This window comes from Lycorma delicatula, chromosome 10 (assembly GCF_047948215.1).
Source record: "Lycorma delicatula isolate Av1 chromosome 10, ASM4794821v1, whole genome shotgun sequence".
Taxonomy (NCBI): domain Eukaryota; kingdom Metazoa; phylum Arthropoda; class Insecta; order Hemiptera; family Fulgoridae; genus Lycorma; species Lycorma delicatula.
In genome coordinates, this window is record NC_134464.1 from 43,941,672 (window position 1) to 43,963,877 (window position 22,206).

At 30.2% G+C, this 22,206-nt stretch overlaps 1 protein-coding gene across 2 annotated transcripts in view; it reads right to left on the reverse strand.

The window, feature by feature from the left end:
- The window catches only part of Grp170 (hypoxia up-regulated Grp170 co-chaperone protein), a 109,211-nt gene that overhangs the window by 66,551 nt on the left and 20,454 nt on the right, over positions 1-22,206 (reverse strand). For both annotated transcript variants that reach the window (XM_075377525.1, XM_075377524.1), the window contains exons 5-8: positions 20,397-20,574; positions 15,262-15,448; positions 10,427-10,576; positions 9,522-9,719 (exon numbers count right to left, since the gene is read on the reverse strand). In XM_075377525.1, the coding sequence (XP_075233640.1) occupies positions 9,522-9,719; positions 10,427-10,576; positions 15,262-15,448; positions 20,397-20,574 (713 nt within the window). The remainder of the gene's footprint in view (positions 1-9,521; positions 9,720-10,426; positions 10,577-15,261; positions 15,449-20,396; positions 20,575-22,206) is intronic.

Here is a 22,206-nt window from a genome sequence, read left to right on the forward strand (position 1 = left end):
ACTTGGGTTTATGGCTACAATGTGGAAACCAAGACAAAATCACTGTAGTAAATGGAGATAGGATTGTCCTGACCAAAAAATAGCCTGCACAAGTCAGTCACCAGCAGGTGACACATCTTTTTTTTGTCTGAAAAGACTTGGCCCATTATGAATTTGTTCCACTTAGTCAGACAGGAAACAAGGAAAAATACTTGAAGTTTTATACTGTTTGAGAGATGTTAAATGCATAAAGAGGACTGAGCTGTACAAAAACCAGAGTTGGATGTTGAACCATTACAATGTGCAGCTCACACACCACTTCTTATCTGCTGTTAACTGGAAAAACACAAGACAACCATCAAGTCTCACAACCCACCCTACTACCAGACTTGTTCCCTTTCCAAATTGAAGATAAACTTGATAGGATGATAAGGAAATTAAATTGAGGAAAATATGATACAATATCTGTGCATCACTTTCAAAAAATGTAAAAATGACACAAAAAAAACTCTTTCCAGGAAAGATTTCAAAATGGAAAATATATTGTGAGTATTGGCAGCAGTGGGGACTACTTAAAGAGGACAAGCCTAAGTTTTAAATATAATAAAGTTTTTATTTACACCAAGTCTGATTTTTAAAAATCAAATTTATCAAAGTAAATTTATCAAAGTAATATTATTTACTGCCATTTTAAGAAATAAGTATTTCAAATCATACTTAGATCACAAACAAAGTCTTCATTGGTTGTTTTTTCTCAATCCTTTAAGGAGGTGTTATAACCTGTACAATGGAGCCAGCTCCATTGCAGCAGGCAGGATCAGCCATAACCAAAATTTACAGTGGGCTTTATATCACTGATCCACTACTCTCATCATGACACGTTATATATGAAAATGGTTGGTACACACATTCCATGGATTAATAAGCTGAAGACAAACAGGACAGTAATTTACAGGTGAAACGGCAGAATATGAATAGCAATCAATCTAGTTCCACGGCCTAGAAGGATGTGAATATTAGGATAGAGTGAAGACATACCAAGTGATATCAAATGCTATATAGAACTACTGGAAAGTACTTTATTTAAAAAAAAGAGGTATCTACCTCTTAACAACTCTAATTGGAGTGTTTCAATCAGGACTTAATAACGGGATGACTCAGCAAATGCCCCTTGGCAAAGTTATACATAATTTTTTGGCTACATAACAAACTGACACTGCTTTGAAAGAACCCCTACTGGGTGTCCTAATAATCAGTCAGTAGCAGACCAGAAATTAATTTACTGCTATAAATGTAAATAAACAATTAAGTGAAAAATGCAATGAGGATAAATATAACTCAGTATTTTATGTTTGTGTGATTTTTAAATGTAATGCAATAACTGTAAGAGTTTATAATTGTTCAATGAATTAGTATGCAAACTATATGTTAGTTAGTGTTATGTTAACTAATGTATAGTAAGTGCACATGCATAAGAACTGTAATATTAAATTGTAAATACTAATGAATAAGCCTGAATATATCGCATAAAAATTTTAAACAATAAACAAAGAACCATTGCATAATTTCTTAATTCATCGGAGCAATTGTAACTATATATTAGTACCACCAGTCTTCTGCAGCACATTTTCACTATTCCTGTTTTACCATATAAGAGGTCTGTTCAGAAAATGACTGAACATTTTTAAAAACACGCCAACAGAGATATTTGGTGACATGCGGTTGGCAGTGGTTGTGTTCCATGTAACCTTCTCTGTAACCACATGTTCTTGGATTGTTGATATCTTGTTTAGGTTTTGTGATATTGTTATTTGATTGCAACATGTTTAAGTTTTAGTAGCAATTTTTGTCATGTGCAATTTTTAGGAGCAATGATACAATGTAAAATTTTGCGTGAAACTGGGGAAACTTTTGAAACAAGCTTATGGATATTATGCTCTGGGTCATACACAATGTCATGAATAGTTTTCACCATTTAAAAGTGGTAATCAGTCAATTGAAGATGACCGTTGACCAGGAAGGCCTTCAACTTCAACTAATGACAGCCGCCTTCAGAAAATCAACAATCTGGTGCATACAAATCGCAGATTGAATGTCAGAGAACTTACAGAAGAGTTGACTGAAAATTGAACATGCATTGAATTGCAGCAAAGTTTGTTTCTTGTTTGATGACTGAACAGCAGAAAGAGCATCGAGTGGGTGTTTGTCAACAACTTCTTGAACAAGCCAATAACGATGAAACATTCACACAAAGGAGCATAACAGGAGATAAAAGCTGGGTTTACGGCTATGACATCGAGACAAAAGTTCTTTCCTCACAATGGATTGGCAAAAGATCTCCATGCCCTAAGAAAGCAAGTCAGTCTCAATCCAATAGCAAAGTGATGCTCTGTTTTTTTTCGATTTTAATGAAATTGTGCATCTTGAATTCTTGTCTGAAGGTGAAACAGTAACCCACGTGTACTATCAAGGTGTTTTGCAGCAGTTACATAAAAAATTTGCAAAAAGAAACCAGGCTAGACAACTCATGATTCTTCACCATGATAACTGAGCATACTCAGTTTTGTCAAGTCGTCAGTTTAGTGTCAAAAATCATCCTTGTGATTTCTTGTTTCAAAAATTAAAATCAGTGATGAAAGGATAGAATTTTGAGACTATTGATGACATCAAATTTGTCATGGACCATAAAGGTCATTTCAAATGGGACTATCTAGGACTGCTTCGTGAAATGGAAACACTACTGGGAAAAGTGAGTGAATAGAGGGGGAGTACTTTGAAGGGAACTAGAACCAATAATCAGCAAAATTAATAATTAGATTAAAAACATAAAGTTTGGTTATTTTCTGAACAGACCTTGTTGAAGTGAACACAAAGATTTGACCTTTCAAGTGAACACAAAGTACTTCAGAAATGACTTCATAAAATGTGAGCGAGTCCATTACATGCAGGATAAAGTGTGACATGATGATTACAGACAAATGAAGATATTTTCTAAACAACAACAATACTGCTTATTTTGATAATGTTTAGGAAATCAAAACTGTACTCATGTAATATAAAAGAATCTGTGACCAAACAGTATATGGCAAGCCTAGTTAAAGACTGGTATAATTAATTTTTATCTATTTTTCTCCGATTACTAATCAACATGATAACAAAAATAGAGCAATAAATTATTCCTACAACACCATCAGAGTGATATTTTTATTCTCTGCTGGTCTGATACTGCCAGAAAATTCTTTCAGACATTTCATCTCAAAATGATGTAGAATTTTGCTGGGGTGCATAGGCACTTAAGAATAATCAGAAGATTGATACTAGTAATGCTTGGAAAAAGTTTTAAAATGTAATAAAAATCCACTATAGAGACCAGGTAAGTGTCGTTTTTAATTTTCTGTAGATTTTTCAAAATTTAATTTAATTTAATAGTTTTACACTTCAAACAAGAAACAAAATAAAAAAGTAATAAGTAAATTTGGAAATTTCTGAATATTTATTAAAAAAAAAAATAAAATCTATAAAACTAGAACATTCAAAATTTGCCTCTTAATAAAATAACAGATGGCAAATCTAAGGATGAAAGGAGATAATTACTGAAGTTTCTTGCGATACTAGATTCTGAATAAACCAAAATTACATTAAAAAAATTTAAGAAGCTGTATTATATAACATAGCCTATGCACATTTCCCACATCTTAATAAATATATATGAATTTAAATAAAATATTTATGTGTATATAAACTAAATATCCTGTAATAAAACCTCACCAGAATGATCAAACATGATTCAGATCAATAAAAAATCAGTCATCAGATCAATAAAAAAAATATACAATTAGTATGAAAGAGACATAACTACTGGTAGTGAAATTGTACAGCCTGGAAATGATTACAGTGCTTCTCAAATATTACATATTCCACAAAATTCCATAAATTTTTAAAAATAAACATGTAACCAGTGTATCTTTAGATTTAAGTAAAAGAGTTTGAATGCTATATTCATGAAAATTTTATTCTTTTTTATCTATAACATTCTAATATCAATATTTAAACCAAATTTATTAATTTTTATTTATATTTTATTATTGCAACTTTAGATGTACTTTTTTGTATATAATGATGAAGGTAAAATGACAGGTGACAAAATGCCTAGTCCTAACCAATAATTGAATTTGAGAACAGATGACCTAGAGAGCTGCATTTTAACTACAATAACTGGTCTTTACAAATATATTAATACTAATTTCTATATTACATAATATTAATATTTTAATGATAATCTTGAATCGATAAATCTAAACATAAACAACCCATATAAAATAAGCTAACATGCACATGAACCATTAAATTGTTTTATAAGATGAAGTAATAAACAAAAATAATAATAAATAAATAAATAAAGCATTATTAACAATAAAAATTCATCAATACATCAAAAATTTTAAAGTTTTTCTTTCATAAATATTAATTCAATACGAAATCAATCAGGTTTAGTTTTAAATAAGAATAAGAAAATGAGTTGACCCAGATCCACTGCTCTGTTCGTAAGATGTTAACATGGATTTTATCAAAAGCAGAGAAATGAAGTGCCTCAAGAAACATTCATAAAAAAAAAAATTTTTTAAACACAGAAAAGTATATAACAGTAGTTTTTTAGAAAAGAAAAAAAAATAGCTGAAAATTTTGTACAAAAAACTAAGACAAAATCATTATTGATTTTCTAAACATGTTTAAAGCAGTACAACCAAAAATAAAAATTAAAAATTAAATAAAGCAATAAAAAAATAGATCATACTTTTACCAAAAACAAACTTTTACATATATAATAAATAGTATTATTGAAATAATACCCAGTTAATAAAAAATGTACAGCCCAAGTTGTAAAACCATTATTACATCGTTTAACAATAAATGTACTTACACTCTACATTTCCATAATGCAACAACGGATGAGAAACAATAAAGTTCAAGAACAAAACAACAAGCATGAAACAAGACAACAAATACAATTATAATTTAAATATTTAAATTATGATAAGAAATGAAAATTGGACAACTTTCTAACTAAATATTAAAAACAATATGAAAATAAATAGCCAAATTAAAAATTTTTATAACCCTCCCATATAACCACTTTAAGTACACTAAAATTTTACACTAAACTGAACATTTTTACGGTAAACCACCAAAGGGAACATTAGTTACATCAAGGCTAATAAACAAAAAAAAACACATTTAGTGCACAACAAAAATTTTACAACAAAGGGTAACAAACTAAATGTATTTAATTATTTTAACAAGTACTCTTATAACAATTAAGTATTAAAAGTTTTAATGAAAAATAAAAAAAAAATTGCATCCTTATGTTTTACTTTCTGCTTATTTAATGCTGTATTTGGTGGTTCATTTATTATATAAATAATTATTCCCTTTTATTAGAAATATTAAATAAGTTTTAATGTATAAATCTAGCCTAAGGTAGATTAAAATAAAGAAATGTCCACACAGAACTCGTTGAAAGTATTGTTTTGAATGCAACAAGATTTTAATTTTTCACTGTAATAAAACAAGTGAAATATTCAAACTATTAATACAGAAAAAATAGACACAATCATATTTTTTGATAAAAAATTATATAATTACAAAGTTTAAAATTATTCTACTATATCATTTTTCAATTCATTTTTTTTATTACAATTTTTTAAATTGTTATCTTCTTGAAAACAATCTAAAGTTTTAAATGACATCTCCATAAGAAAGTTTTACAAAGATAAATAGTGATTTTCTTTCCATTGTATAAATTAAAAAAGAAGGCATATGGAAAAAGTTAAACTGAAAAAAAACATATCATTTCTATTTAACAAAAAAATCAATAAAATACGAGGGTGAATCAAATATAAATGGTAATTTTTCTTTAATAAATTTACTGATTAATAATATACACAATTCATACCTTCATTACTTCTCTATATAGTTTCCTGAATGATCTACACCACTTTGCCAACAATTTGGAAGCTTGAATATGCCTTGTTCATAAAAAACTTGAGATGAGTCATCAACCATCGTGCTCACCAACCATCGTGTCATCAACACACGTGCTCTTCGAAGTCTTCATAGTTTTGAATTGTTCCCCTCCAATTTATTCTTTCAAGGATGCAAACATAAAATTGTCAAAGAAGGACAAATCTGTACTGTAGGGAGGGGTGGTCAAGGGTTTTCCAGTGCATTTTTTTCAATTTATCCCTTGTCAAAATCGTGGTGTGCAGCCTGGCATTGTCATGGAGAAGGATGACATCTCTTATGGATATACCCTGTCTTTTGTTGACTGGAGCAGCTGGCAATAGTAAGCCGCATTCACAATTTGTTGATGTGGGGAAAATCAATGAGTACAACTTTCCTTGAGTCAAAAAAAAAAGGTTGCAATAACTTTTCCTGCTGACAGACAGGTTTTGGCCTTCACTGGGCAGCCCTCATACTTCCTTTGCCACTCCTTACTCACCATTTTTGACTCTAGAGTGTAATGATGGACCCATGCTTCATCATATGTAATATGCCTCAAAAAAACATCCCCTTCTTGCCAAATTCAATTCAGAATTCTCTCACAGATCTCCAACATGACCTGTTTTTGATTTTTGGTCAACAACCTCAGAACCCATTGAGCACTAATTTTTCTAAAGCCTAGATGATCAGTGGATAATGGATAATAGTTGATACAATTTCCACTTCTGATGCAATTTCTTCAATAGTGAACCGGCAATCACCTTTGATAAGCTCTCAAACGACACGGATGTTGTCAGTTATGATGTTTGATACTTGTTGGGTAGCATACCCAAACTGTACCTTTAAACAAGTTAAAATTTGCGTGGGTTTAACGCCTTCATTAGTTAAAAACTTTATGATTATATGTTGTGCAACAGATGATGGAACCTCTTGCTCACTCATGGATATACTGACCGACATACTAACCAAGCTGGTTCCCCCTCTCTAACACACCGAACATTAACCCCCCACTCCGCCATCCAACTTGGAACTGCTTGCTGTGTAGAATAGCAAAATTAGCATTTAAATTTGATTCACCCTCATAAGTTTAATATTTAATGTAAATATAATTTACATTTTCTTATTTTTTTTAATGAGAATAAAAAATACTAACATAATTTTAGCATGTTGCCATCTGACTTAACAGTATTAGAAATACTAATTTCATATTGTTTTGTAAGAATTATTGTAAATTAATATTTATTATTATAGTTTCTTAATTTTTAATTTCTTTATTTTCTTAAGAGTATTTCCTCAATGTCTACTAATGACAAAAATAATGAATGTTCAACAACCAAAATGGAATCTCTAAAAATGATTTTCTAACTTATTTAGATAATTTTTCAGCACAGTCTTTATTTTTATTTACTTCGAATAATAAAATTTAATAAATTATTCAAATGATGTATACTATTAATGGGAAAATCATCAAAATAAAACAGGAAAGTGTGTTTAGAAATTATCTATATTTGGGTAGAAAGAAATGAGCAGACATACTTCGTAAGTGTAAATTTACTTTATGTAAGTATTCTAAATCTCTCATTGGTAATTAAAATAATTAATTGCTAATGAAAAATGTTTAATTAATTATTTAAAAATGTATGTTTAATAAATACGGGAAAATAAAGATATGAAAGATAAGGGAAGATTAGGATAAATTTTAATACCCTTAGTAGTGCAACAATGTAGTATGCAGTTGCAGACCCCTTAACATGGTCATGGCTATAAAATTAAAGCAACTGGTTTTATCCAGTTGCTTTAATTTTCTGTTTTATAAAGGCCTTTTCTGTTTTTTCTCCATAATGGTTTCTTTTACGTTTCATATTAGTAATTACTCATGTTTAAATATGTCTGGTTACTTAGAACAACGTTGCACAATATTATTAGACATTGGTGTTGAAGCCTGTAATCAGTCTGTGTCTAGTTATTGTGTTGTGAAGATGTTTCATTTAGTTAGGGAAACTGATTCAAAGTAGAAAGGTATTGAATTTTTGCAAGTGAAAGGGATTCTTCATAACCCTCAGCATTTGCAATAATGAGCATGAGATGATATTACATTTTTCGGATAAAAATCATATATGGAGTTGTAGCAAAATTTTGTTTTTAGGTTATTGTACTATACTACCTTCTTTTTCTAAGTGGGTACACTTTTTTTCTTTTTTTGTTCCAAATCGGTGGGTATTTGTTGGAGGTATTTGCAGAGAAATTACAAATATAATCTAACCAAACAACCTATACTTGCTAACCTTGGCTAGTGAGTGTAGGTTAAGTTTGGTTAGATTATATTTATAATTTCTCTGCAAATACCTACAAATACCCATTGATTAACCTACACTTGCTAGTCAAGATTAGCGAGCGTTGATTAAAATTGGTTAGATTATATTTATAATTATAAACAATTATTATTTTCTTAATGAGTTTGAATAGTTATTCTAAAAAGAAATTATTGTGGGGGAGAAAGACCCAAAAATAATACAAACAGTAAAATTGAAAATCAAAACAATTTTTTATGAGATTGTACATTATTTTTAAAAGACACTCAATAGCATTTTAAAGAATTATCATATTTTTGAAGTCTTTATTTATTTAAACTAGTCTTATTAAACGCTTAGTGAAGCAAATGAAACTAATCATTAGTTTCATGCTCTTTCAGCTAATACATACAAAACACAAGTTGTTATTGCACCTCTTGCTGTTGTAGCTTGACTATTAAGCCAAAAAATTTATCATGTAGTACTTACGAGAATTTTTAAATTTATTGTTGAAAATTTTAAACAATTTACAAACTTCGGTTTTTTTTTGAAAATCTATAAAAATTGCTATGTTATTTATTACCAACAATAAGCTTTAAAATGACATCTTTATTAGGACTGAAGCTCAAAGAGAGCTCTATTGTAACTAATATTTTAAGTAATAGTGGTAATTGTTTTAGTAATGGTTATGAAAATTTTCAGAAGTAAAAAAGAGGGAAAAGTTAATAAAAAAAAATTATAATTTCTTATGATAGAACTTATTTAAAAAAAAAAATGAGCCAAATCCAAGAGAGTAAAACACATAATTCTATTGGTTGATTTTACATGGAATGACTTGTTAGAGTAAGTATTTGATCCAAGTGTTCAATAACAAGTGAAGATTTAAAAAACATAACATTTTTGAAAACCACTTCAAAATATTCATGAAAATTTATGTTAAATCTGTATTTTAATCTTTCTGTTATTTAAAAAAATCCATACATTAAAATATGTAAATTATTTTAATAACAAACAAAATGTACATTCTACTATACAATCCTACTCATCTGTAGTAAAATATTATTAGGCTATTTGCTTCTACAACAACTATGAAATAACAAAATGAAATCAACAAAAAATATGAAAAACAAAATTTATAAAACAAAGAAAGTATTTATAATTATTAATACTTACCTATCCAATACATAGTATTAACTAAAAGATAATGGTAAACAGAAACAAATCTTAAAAAAATAATTAACATGAAATTACCTGAATAGGAAACAATACAGCATCCCTGGTAATGAACTTTTTTACTTTAAAACCAGTACTAAGATCAGCAGCTTTATACACAGCCCCCAATACAGCTGCTTCATCTGTATTTAAATTTTTACTGAGTTCCATATTAACAACTTTTGTTAATCTATCTTGTACAAATGGCACACGTGTACCAGCACCAACAAGCACAACCTATAAATATGGCAGATAACAACAAACTTCAAAATATAAAATAGAATTATGGTAAACAAAGAATTATTTGTAAAACAGTGTACTAAAATGACTTTATTGACTAATTACCCATCTTAACAGTTTACCATGATTCACAAATATCAGCAGTATCTTCAATAATTTGGAATTGTAAAATACTTCATATTACTGAAAATAGTTAAGAAGAGGAATTCTTAAACATTAAAGTTTAGGAATTTATCATTTTTTATGTGATTAGTCAAACTATGAAAATGACCAAATAGTGATTGATATATTTTAAAATCATTATTATAGAATCCAACAGCAGTACATTAGAAAACTTGTTCATATATAAATTACTTTTATAAACTAGTTTATCTTTGCAATTTTATTGTTGCTCCACTAATGTGATAACCTTTAATACACTTAAAAGTGAATTCAGTTAACTGTTATCATAATTTTTAATATAAATACAAATTAATGAATTTGAAACTGAATACAAAATGGTTCTTTTATATAAATTAATAGAGAAGGAATAATTTAATTTTTAAATGAGAATACCTCCAAAAATACTATTCCAATATTAAGGTATTTCAGATTACATTTATTTTAAATAATTACATTTTAGTGTAATAAAAATTAAAATAAATACTGAGAAAATCATTATCGATCCATTTAGACAAAAATTATATTAAATATAAAATACTTACATTACTGATAAGATCCATAGTGAGGCTAGACGTTTTTAGAGCTTGTTCGATAGGACCTCTGACTCTATCTGCTAAATCTGTACACAACTGCTCAAATTGTTCACGAGTGACCAGCAATTTAAAATCTTTCTCATCTAGTAATCCTTCTACCTGAAAAATTAAAAAAACTTCTCTTACAAAACAAAGGAAAGATGACTAAATTTTTAACTATAAATACTTAAGGCATGATTTATATGGTAGCCATCCTGATCCCAGTAGGGGAAGACCTTGTGACAATTCCAGTCGCCACACCATCCCTTCCTTTCTAGCTTTGATGGAATTTACCGGAAACTCTCTCTGAGACCTCTGAGAACTTATAATCCTCAATCCCACAATATCATATAAACCAACTTGTGGAAGTGTGATCCCTGTACCTTCCTTTAACATTGAAGATTCCACACAAAAACTATTCCCTTACCTAACTTTAATGCACTTGGATTATACTGGTCAACATGATTTTTTTATTTTAATTTTTTTAAATATCTCATAATGTTTTTTCATCCATTGTCTATTGTCAAGTAAAAACTCCTAGAGCATTATAAATATGAAGGAACCAAATGAGCAAACTTAAAGGGTAGTGTTGTGCAGGTTCAGACTTGTATAGACATGTACAAACATGACCTAGTGTAGCACACATTTATCAGAATGATGTCAGTTGTGAGATAGTAGTGAACCAGAGTTCACTACTATCTCACTACTACTATCTCTTACTATTACTAGAGTTTGTTTAAATTATCCTAACAATTTTGTTATTTATGTGGTGAAATGATGCTCAAGTTCCAAAGGCGAAACCTTACTCCATTAGAAAAAAACTATTATGAATTTTATTTTGGGTGTAAAATCGGGGATAAAACAAGGGCCTGGGCCCCACATATTCTTCTCACTGTATGGAAAAATAGCACACACCACATTTATTTCAAACTTTTTTTTTCGTCTTCAGTCATTTGACTGGTTTGATGCAGCTCTCCAAGATTCCCTATCTAGTGCTAGTCGTTTCATTTCAGTATACCCTCTACATCCTACATCCCTAACAATTCGTTTTACATATTCCAAACGTGGCCTGCCTACACAATTTGTTCCTTCTACCTGTCCTTCCAATATTAAAGCGACTATTCCAGGATGCCTTAGGATGTGGCCTATAAGTCTGTCTCTTCTTTTATCTATATTTTAATATCACTGTTCTTTTATCCTCTTCAGCTATCTTCTATTCCTTTTCTAGTTTTTGTTCCTCAGGTTTCTCTTTTGTCATATTCCGATCGTCCATGTATTCCTTCCATCTTTCTCTTACTTCTTTCTCGTCATGTAGCATCAATTTTTAACCATCCACGTTATTTTTTCTCATTTTACCACTCCCTTTCCATTTATCCCATATATTGCTCGTCACCTTTCTATATATATCTATCAAACTGTCCTTTTTTTCTAGATCCTCAATATCATTGCATTCTTCCTGTCCAAGGTTCACTTCCATATAAAGCGACACTCCAAACATATACTTTCAAAAATCTTTTCCTGACATTTAAATTAATTTTTGATGTAAACAAATTATATTTCTTACTGAAGGCTCGTTTCGCTTGTGCTATTCGGCATTTTATATCGCTCCTGCTTCTTCCATCTTTAGAAATTCTACTTCCCAAATAACAAAATTCTTCTACCTCCATAATCTTTTCTCCTACTATTTTCACATTCAGTGGTCCATCTTTGTTATTTCTACTACATTTCATTACTTTTGTTTTGTTTTTGTTTATTTGCATGCGATAGTTCTTGCGTAGGACTTCATCTATGCCATTCATTGTTTCTTCTAAATCCTTTTTACTATCGGCTAGAATTACTATATCATCAGCAAATCGTAGCATCTTTATCTTTTCACCTTGTACTGTTACTCCGAATCTAAATTGTTCTTTAACATCATTAACGGCTAGTTCCATGTAAAGATTAAAAAGTAACGGAGATAGGGAACATCCTTGTCGGACTCCCTTTCTTATTAGGGCTTCTTTCTTATGTTCTTCAATTATTACTGTTGCTCCTGTCTTCTCCTAACACTTCTTCCACTCTCCTCTCAATTCTTCTGTATAGAATTCTAGTTAAGATTTTTGATGCATGACTAGTTAAACTAATTGTTCTGTATTCTTCACATTTATCTGCCCCTGTTTTCTTTGGTATCATGACTATAACACTTTTTTTGAAGTCTGACAGAAATTCCCCTTTTTCATAAATATTACACACTAGTTTGTATAATCTATCAATCGCTTCCTCACCTGCACTGCGCAGTAATTCTACAGGTATTCCGTCTATTCCAGAAGCCTTTCTGCCATTTAAATCTTTTAATGCTCTCTTAAATTCAGATCTTAGTATTGTTTCTCCCATTTCATCCTCTTCAACTTCCTCATCTTCCTCTATAACACCATTTTCTAATTCATTTCCTCCGTATAACTCTTCAATATATTCCACCCATCTATCGACTTTACCTTTTGTATTATATATTGGTGTACCATCTTTGTTTAACACATTATTAGATTTTAATTTATGTACCCCAAAATTTTCCTAACTTTCCTGTATGCTCCGTCTATTTTACCAATGTTCATTTCTCTTTCCACTTCTGAACACTTTTCTCTAATCCACTCTTCTTTCGCCAGTTTGCACTTCCTGCTTATAGCATTTCTTAATTGCCGATACTTCCTTTTACTTTCTTCATCACTAGCATTCTTATATTTTCTACGTTCATCCATCAGCTGCAATATATCGTCTGAAACCCAAGGTTTTCTACCAGTTCTCTTTATTCTGCCTAAGTTTGCTTCTGCTGATTTAAGAATTTCCTTTTTAACATTATCCCATTCTTCTTCTACATTTTCTACCTTATCTTTTTTACTCAGACCTCTTGCGATGTCCTCCTCAAAAATCTTCTTTACCTCCTCTTCCTCAAGCTTCTCTAAATTCCACAGATTCATCTGACACCTTTTCTTCAGGTTTTTAAACCCCAATCTACATTTCATTATCACCAAATTATGGTCGCTATCAATGTCTGCTGCAGGGTAAGTTTTGCAGTCAACGAGTTGATTTCTAAATCTTTGCTTAACCATGATATAATCTAGATGATACCTTGCAGTATCACCTGGCTTTTTCCAAGTGTATATTCTTCTATTATGATTTTTAAATTGGGTATTGGCAATTACTAAATTATACTTAGTGCAAAACTCTATAAGTCGGTCCCCTCTTTCATTCCTTTTGCCCAGCCCGTATTCACCCACTATATTTCCTTCCTTGCCTTTTCCAATGCTTGCATTCCAATCTCCAACTATTATTAAATTTTCATCTCCTTTTACGTGTTTAACTGCTTCATCAATCTCTTCGTATACACACTCTACCTCATCATCATCATGGGCGCTTGTAGGCATATAGACATTAACAATCGTTGTCGGTTTAGGTTTTGATTTTATTCTTATTACAATGATTCTATCGCTATGCGTTTTGAAATACTCTACTCTTTTCCCTATCTTCTTGTTCATTATGAAACCTACAAAAGTCGCCTTCCTCTTCCCACCGAACCTCACTAATTCCTACTACATCCACATTTATCCTATCCATTTCCCTTTTTAAATTTTCTAGCCTACCAACCTTTTTTAAACTTCTAACATTCCCCGCTCCGACTCGTAGAATGTTATTTTTTAATTTTCTGGTGACCCCTTCCTTAGTAGTCCCCACCCGGAGATCCGAACGGGAGATTAGTTTACCTCCGGAATATTTTACCAAGGAAGGCAGGCGCCTCCATCATTTCTATATGAAAATGCAGAGCCACATTTTCTTGGAAAAAATGCAGCTGTAGTTTTCCATTGCTTTCAGCTGTGCAGTACTCAGAGGACTGAGTGATGTTGATATGGCCGTTTAAGTCATTCTGACTCACGCCCCTAACAACTACTGAAAGAGCTGCTGCCCTCTTTCAGGAATCATTCCTTAGTCTGGCTCTCAACTGATAACTCTCCGATATGGCTGCACCTTCGGTCCAGCTACTCTGTATCCCTGAGCACTCAAGCTCCCTCACCAACGGCAAGATCTCATGATTCATAGAGGAGGTTATTTCAAACATGACTTTTAAACAAAAATAGGTATGTATAGTATTTTTTGGAATATCTTGATGATCCTGGATTAAAAAAATATATTATTTTGTATAAGGAAATTTTATCATTTCCTTAGAATTCTGTTAAGTCTGGTTTGTTGGATAAAAAAGGATTTTATGACACTTTAATACAATAAAAGTCATATTTTTTTAAATAACTCATTAATTCTAGCCACCTTCAACCCTAAACCATCAATTTTTGTCAAAAATTAACCTAGTACTGATGTTTAAATTTTTTAACATTATCCACACTGACAAATAATGTAGCAAGGTACATATTTTCTGTTTATTTTTACTATTATTCAATTAGTACAAACTGTCACATATTATTAGGTGCTGTCACAGACTATGATTCATAGTCTTTTTAGTAAGATTCATATCCTTACTAGTTTGATTTCTCAGAAAATACCCATATCATGACTACCTCCCTTTCAAAAACATACAAGCTCCAACAAAATTCCTAGAATTCCTAAGAAGAATCCATAATTTATAAACATAATATACATAAGAAAAAAAATCTATAATAACTAACTATAATGAATAAATCAAAGGAAAGTTCTAGTATTGACCGTACTTTCCTTTACTTTAGTCAGTTCTACTAATAGCAGAACAACTTTTTCTGTACTCCTCAGAAATGGGAAAATTTTGAAAATATGTATAATAAAAAAAAAAATCTGTAAAATACCTGAGCAAAATGTTCAGTGTTAGCACTTAAAACATTCTTTAGTCTGCCAGCTTCTTTGAATAGCTTTGCCATGGCACGAGGATTTTTAAATACATCATTTGGTGTCTTTTTCATTTCATTAAATTTTTTACCTAAATAATCCCTCAACCTAATCTGCATTTCTAAGCCACCAAGTGTACGATCATACCTATATAAACAAAAATTAAACATTAAATTAGAAAAATACAATCCTTCATTTGATACAAATTTTTATAAGTAAATTTTTAAAATTTCATAAATCAAAACACACAAGAGCCATGAAAAAGACAAACATGAAATAATTAATGTATTAAATAAAATATATTTCACTTTTTACTTGAATTCCTTTGATTTTACAAGAAATAGATAAATTTATATCTTTTGTTTCTTTGCTAAATTATAGATATAAATTTAAGTAATGTGCATAAAAAGGGAAAATTTATAATTCAAGAGAAATAACTGTTTATTTTGTTCATACCAGAAAACAATATCCAAAGGATGGTTTTTGGTGCTTGCCGACAACTTTCATCAACATCTTTATCAGAAAATCTATCTGAGCATTATCAGTATGATCAGATTATTTTCATTCAACAATTTAAATAAGATCAAATTTTTCCAAAATCAAGCCCACCATGGTTTGACAGAAGAAATAGATATTTCTTCCAGATAGGTTACAGGGTATTAGAAAGCTCAATCAACTTTAACGCCAGATGTTGGGCTTGATTTTGGGAAAATTTAATCCCATTTAAATTGTTGAATAGACAGATTTCCTGATAAAGATGATGAGTATTGTTTTCTGTGTACAAAATGAACAGTTAGTCCTCTACTAATAGTTATTCCATATCTTTCTTTGTTACAACATTATCAGAAAATGGATTAATGCCTTTTACTTAACAATGCAAAAGACCATTTATGACCAATCCTATGATCAACAAAAGGGATAACTTTTCAGAATAGTTCCAGGTTAGAAACATCTATACTTCCAAAAAGACAAATATTTTTAACTGCTTCTTTTTAAGGACATCAGATTTAAGTCTGAGTATTTGCAGTAATTCAACACTGATAACAAAGAGGTTTACTTTCAGTAATGTAAAATAGGACCTATCTCAAGCTTTCCAACTCTATCAGTCACATCAATAGTACCTAGCAGGTTAACAAATTAATGACCTCTCCAGATTTGAACAAAAATTTACAACAATTATTTGTGTATTAGAGGTAGGCTCAAATGAAAGTTATGGTTGGATATATCCTACAAACAGGTGTAAATGGAAAAGATGCTTCTTGCAATGCAACTATATTCTTGTGGGCAGAAAGAGTAAATACCAGCTTGGTAACATTACCTAATATTATCAATGTAATAATATTAACACAATGTATTTGAATTACACAACCATAATAGTTGTAAATAAACTAATGTAGCAGCTATTTTTAAGAATAACAAGCATTCCATGTCATGTTTACTATGGAGAAAGAATGCCCATAGCCTTCCTCCCTGAACAGAATATACTTTATTTGATTATTATAAGGAATTACATGTACATAGTATAACAGTACAGTAAATAATCTTAATAAGATTAAGAAAATCAACAAAAGAATTGATAAATAATTAATTAAATACTGTGCAATTACAAAGTGTGTTCAAAAAGTAACAAGAATTTTTGTTTTTTGGAAAGAATTTTATTTATTCATCTACATTAATGTTATCCACTTCAAAATAGTCCCCATTAGATATTATAAATTTATGCCAGCGCTTTTTCCAATCCCCGAAACACTTTGGGAACTCGATCTTTGGAATAGTGTTTAGCTCTTTCAGCTATTAGCTTTTAATCTCATCTATGCTTGTAAAACGACAGCCCTTTATGGTTCTCTTTATTTTTGGGAATAGAAAAAAGTTATATGGGGCCATGTCTAGTGAATATGGTGACTGGGGAATCATTACAGTGCTGGTTTTGGCTAAAAGTTGATGAACAAGCAATGAAGTGTGAGCAGGTGCAAAAGAAGCCATGAATTGTTTTGCCACAAATCCAGGCTTTTTTTTGGAATGCTTCATGCAAACATCATTGAACTTGTAGGTAATACTCCATATTGATCCCTTGACCTAGTGGCAAGAACTCATGATTCACTATGCCTTTAAAATCAAAGAAGACAGTGAGCATAACCTACACATTTGATCGTAATTGTCGAGCTTTTTATGGTCTTGGTGATCCAGAATGCCTCCACTGGGACGATTGAACCTTAGTTTTGACATTATATCCGTAAACCCATGTTTCAGTAGTTCTGCATTGTTGTTGACTTCATTTAGCAACTTCCATTCGCTGCTGTTTTTGTACAGAATTCAACAATTTTGGAACAAATTTTACTGTCACATGTTTCATACCCAAAACATCCAAAAACATTTCATGGCATGAGCCAATTGTTATCCCAACATCATCAGTGACTTCTCTGAATTGTGATTCGGCGATCATTCATAATCATTTCTTTCACTTTTTCCATGTTTTCATCAGATGTACTGGGGAGTCTGGAGCAGTCATCATCTTCAACATATTCACAACCTTCTTGGAAACGCTTATACCACTCATAAGCCCTTGCTTTACTTATAGCAGACTCACCAAAAGCAATATTTAACATTTTTAAAACACTGCTACACTTTATTCCATTCTTATAGCAAAATTTAATACAATTCACTGATACATTATTTATACAAATAAAAGATCACCAATTGTACCAACACACGTGTTATCCCTTTGACAGCTGACAAAAGACTAAACATCCAATATGGCTAAAAATATACAGATTCTTTTCAGACATGTTTACCAATACAACAATGAAAAATTCCGGGAATCAGACAAATACAACCCGCAAAATTTCAAAATTCTGATTACTTTTTGAACACACCTCATACTTATCACAAAAATTTAGATCACACATTTAGTGAAGTTTACTTTTGGAAAACAGACACTCAGAACTTAATTGTAATCATGAATATAAATAATTTCCAAAAATAATTTAACAGTTTATCAATACAACTAAAGGAACAGATGCTTGTAAACACACATATAATAAAGATGTGAGAATATAGGTAAGAAATAAATTTACTGAGGAATTAGGACTATTAAAAATTATAAAGTAAAATTGTTGTTAGTTGCCTACCTCATTAAAATGGAAAAAATAACAAAGCAAATCTTTTATTCTGATTGATATGTAATAATATGCTATATAGGTCACATCAGTAATGGGCAGATATCTACTCATACATTTGGATGGAGAAAACAAATATCTATATGAAAAAAGGAAACGGAATGCTAAAAAATGCAAATAGAAAATGAAAAAAATAAATAAACAGAGTAAAGATAAGTAAAACCAAAAGCATAAATTTAAATTACCAAATAAAACAGAAAGAATAAGAAACATAAAAATCACACGAGATAGCAAATTTAGGAATCAGGAAACATTTATGGATTTTTAATAAAGTAAAATCAAAAATAGCAAAATAAAATTGCAGTAAAGGATTTATGATAAAAGTTATTTCATTTTTTTTTTTTTGAGAGTAAATATGTCAAATAGAATGAATTAAACAGGTGAGAGAGAATAGGTTAAAGAAGTAAAAATGGATGAAGAGAATAGTGGAAGAGAATTAGTAATGTAGGGGTTGACGTGTTAAAACCAGCTAGCAAAACAATATTGAAAATCATGATGAATAAAATCTTGGATTTGCACCTGGAACATCTCATGGAGTAACTTCTTGTAAACTGAAAGTATGGAGCGAGGTAAACTTACAACCAAGGGTAAACTTACAATGTTTTACAAAAAAGTTTTTGAAATTGAGAAACACTGGATGCAGTTTCACTGCATGCCATTTATGAAGGGTGGTTGAAGTGTAATGCACACTGTAATGTAACAGGAGAAAAAAATGTCATTCAAAGCAACAGGTGCTGCCATTTTGTAGTCTCATTCTGCTACTACTAACATCCAAAACTCATTGACTCCTGCCCTTCATTTTCTATCAGTCACCACTGTTAGAGTTCAGTGTACCTATTACGTCAATGTTGTTTGAAACAACATGCAGTGATTGAATCTTTAACAGTAGAAAAATTGAAAGCTAGTGACATTCAACATCTAAAAGATTTTATGGTGATGAAACTGATGACTGAAATATAATGAGTATGTGAGAAGCAAAATTTTGTGCATCAGAAGCTGATAAAGTGAATATTGAGAATGAACCTCACAGTGGTTGACTTGTTTCTGTGACTAATGAAAAGAACCTTTCCGCCTCTTTTTGGTGCTTCTAAAACATGGAGACATGCACCATGTTTGAAAAGCCACGGAATTGATAATGCTCAGCCACACACATTGCGTGCAACTGCTGACAATCTTATGAAGTTGAGATTCAAGTTGAACCTATTTTACACCCTCTATTCTCACCAGATTTCATCCCTGTCATTTTACAAAGAGATATTAAGGGTATTTATTTCACCATGAATGAAGAACTGAAGGATGCAAGGTCATAGATCAAGGAAAGACTGCCAGCGTTCTTCATTGGAAGAAGAAGAAAACTGGTGCACCATTTGGAGAAATTATCTGCAAATGTTAACTATGTGGAAAATAGATGTACATTTTTGTAGCAAATAAAATATACCTTTAACCCAAAGACTCCCAGCATTCTTCATTGACAGAATAAAAAATTAGTACATCACTTGGAGAAATTAGCTGTAAATGATGACTATTTGGAAAAGTAGAAAGTTTTTGTAGCAAATGAGATGTACTTTTAAGCCATATTTTTTTAATTGCAAGTTACAAGAGATTTTACATTACATTTCTACCACCTCACACTGTTAGCTAATGACCATAGCAATCAAAGCAAAGAAAAAGAAGACTAGAGGAAAGAAGTATATACTTCCACGTGTTTAAGTTTTTATACACATGAGTTCTTACACATACATGTATGTTTTTTCTAAATGAATAACTAAATAAAATAATTCTTTAAAGAGTACAATTATTTAATCTTACTGATCAAATGATAAATTAATTTTTATCCTAATTTAGTTTAAGATTGTATTAAAAAAATGCAACATCTTAAAAAACATAATTATAAGGGGAAATTAAAAAAGTTTTCTTACCCGACACCAACAATCTGTACTTGTGGATGAGTTTCCGTGACACCTTTATCTTTAATTTTAACAAGCTGGAAACTGACAACAGTAGCAGTGGTACTTGATGCACCCATGTCATAAAACATCATATATTGAGCAGTTTCATTAAAATCTTTTCGCCGGAATATACCATAATTCAATGCAACTAAAAACAAAAAAAATAAAACCAACACGTGTAAATAAAAGTGCTAGATCATCAAAAATGATGTATTAAGACATTCTTTAATTATTATTGGTGTTTTTTAATTTTTTAATTACCATTTTAATAACATAAGGGTCATACCTGTGAATGAATTAAAACTATCTCAGCATAACTAACACAGTGCTATGAGTAAGACTTCAGAAGTCATATGATTAAAGATTAAAATTATGTCTAAAACATCCAATTACACTAAAAACCATGATTACACATAAAAAATATTTACAAGAATTTTTATTTAAAATTTAAGAACAGAGACAGCTATTTTGGGCTAAACTAATTTCTACATAATATTCAGTTTTCTTTAATTACAATGAGCCAAATGCTTTTTATTCTAGTTTCAATCTTTCCTTTACTTTAAGCAATTGCTAAGCATTACCGAGAAATTGATAATAGAATTAGTTTATAAGAAAAAATTATTTAAAAAAATATATATAAATGTAATAAAAAGGAATGTGTTGAAGTCTATTGGAGTTGCTTTTGAAAGTCTATAAATTGAAATAGCTTAAAGATACCTAAAATCAAGAGAATATAAAAATTTTAATATTACAAGAAACTAGATTTACAGATGAAAACATCTTCAAATCACATAACTATGTATAGTTAATTAGATAACTATACCTAATTTTTAAAGGAAAGTTGGTAACAGAGTTATGAAAAACTCCCCTATTTTGGGAACAGCTTTTGTCATAAATAAGAACATTTCACATTCAATAATTGATTTCCACTCACCATCTGAAAGTTTGTCTTTTTTAAGTTTAAAATGTGCAAATAAATATTATAACTTTAAAAGTGACATGCTCTAATTAACAATAATAATAAAAAAGACACAGAAAAGGTAAAACATTTTTGGAAGCAACTAGAAGAGGAAGTTTCAAAAATCCCATCCATAAATGCCAAAAATCTTAGGACATTTTAATGCCCCGGTAGGTAAAGAAAAGGATAATTGGGGATTATTTCACTCATAATATAATGAATAAAAATGGGGAAAACTTATTTATGTAAAGCTTTCAATTTAAAATTAACATCTGGTTACTAAAAAATTTCCCATGATACTAAAAATGTAGAAGTCCCCTAATCAACTCTTAGGTGAATATAAAATAGTCCATATAGCAATTTCAGAAGCAAATATGAAAAAAATCTTAAACCTAATGGTTAGAAAAAGTTGTAATATAGAAACAGACCATTTTCTATACAAAAATTAAAGTAAAACTTTTTCCTCAAAATACAAATAAAGTGTTCAAAAAACAAAATTCTTAAAATTGGCAAAGAAAAATTAAAATCAAACAAAGAAATGTTTAAAAATAAACTACACAGTTTAAAATTACAAAAAATTGAGAAGCTTCCTTCAAGAAAAATTTCCAAAAATTGTTAAAAAAGTAGCACATCTAACAGGATATACTAAACATAAGTGAAGGAATGCAAAATGTGATAAAGTGTAATACAAAAGATTAACTGCATGGAAAAGGTAGTATTCCATAAAAAATGAAATACATTACAATACCTTTAAGAATTAAACAAGCATCTAAAGTTTTAAGGCATGCTTAAAAGATCATGGGAGAAGAGTCAGCTAAATGA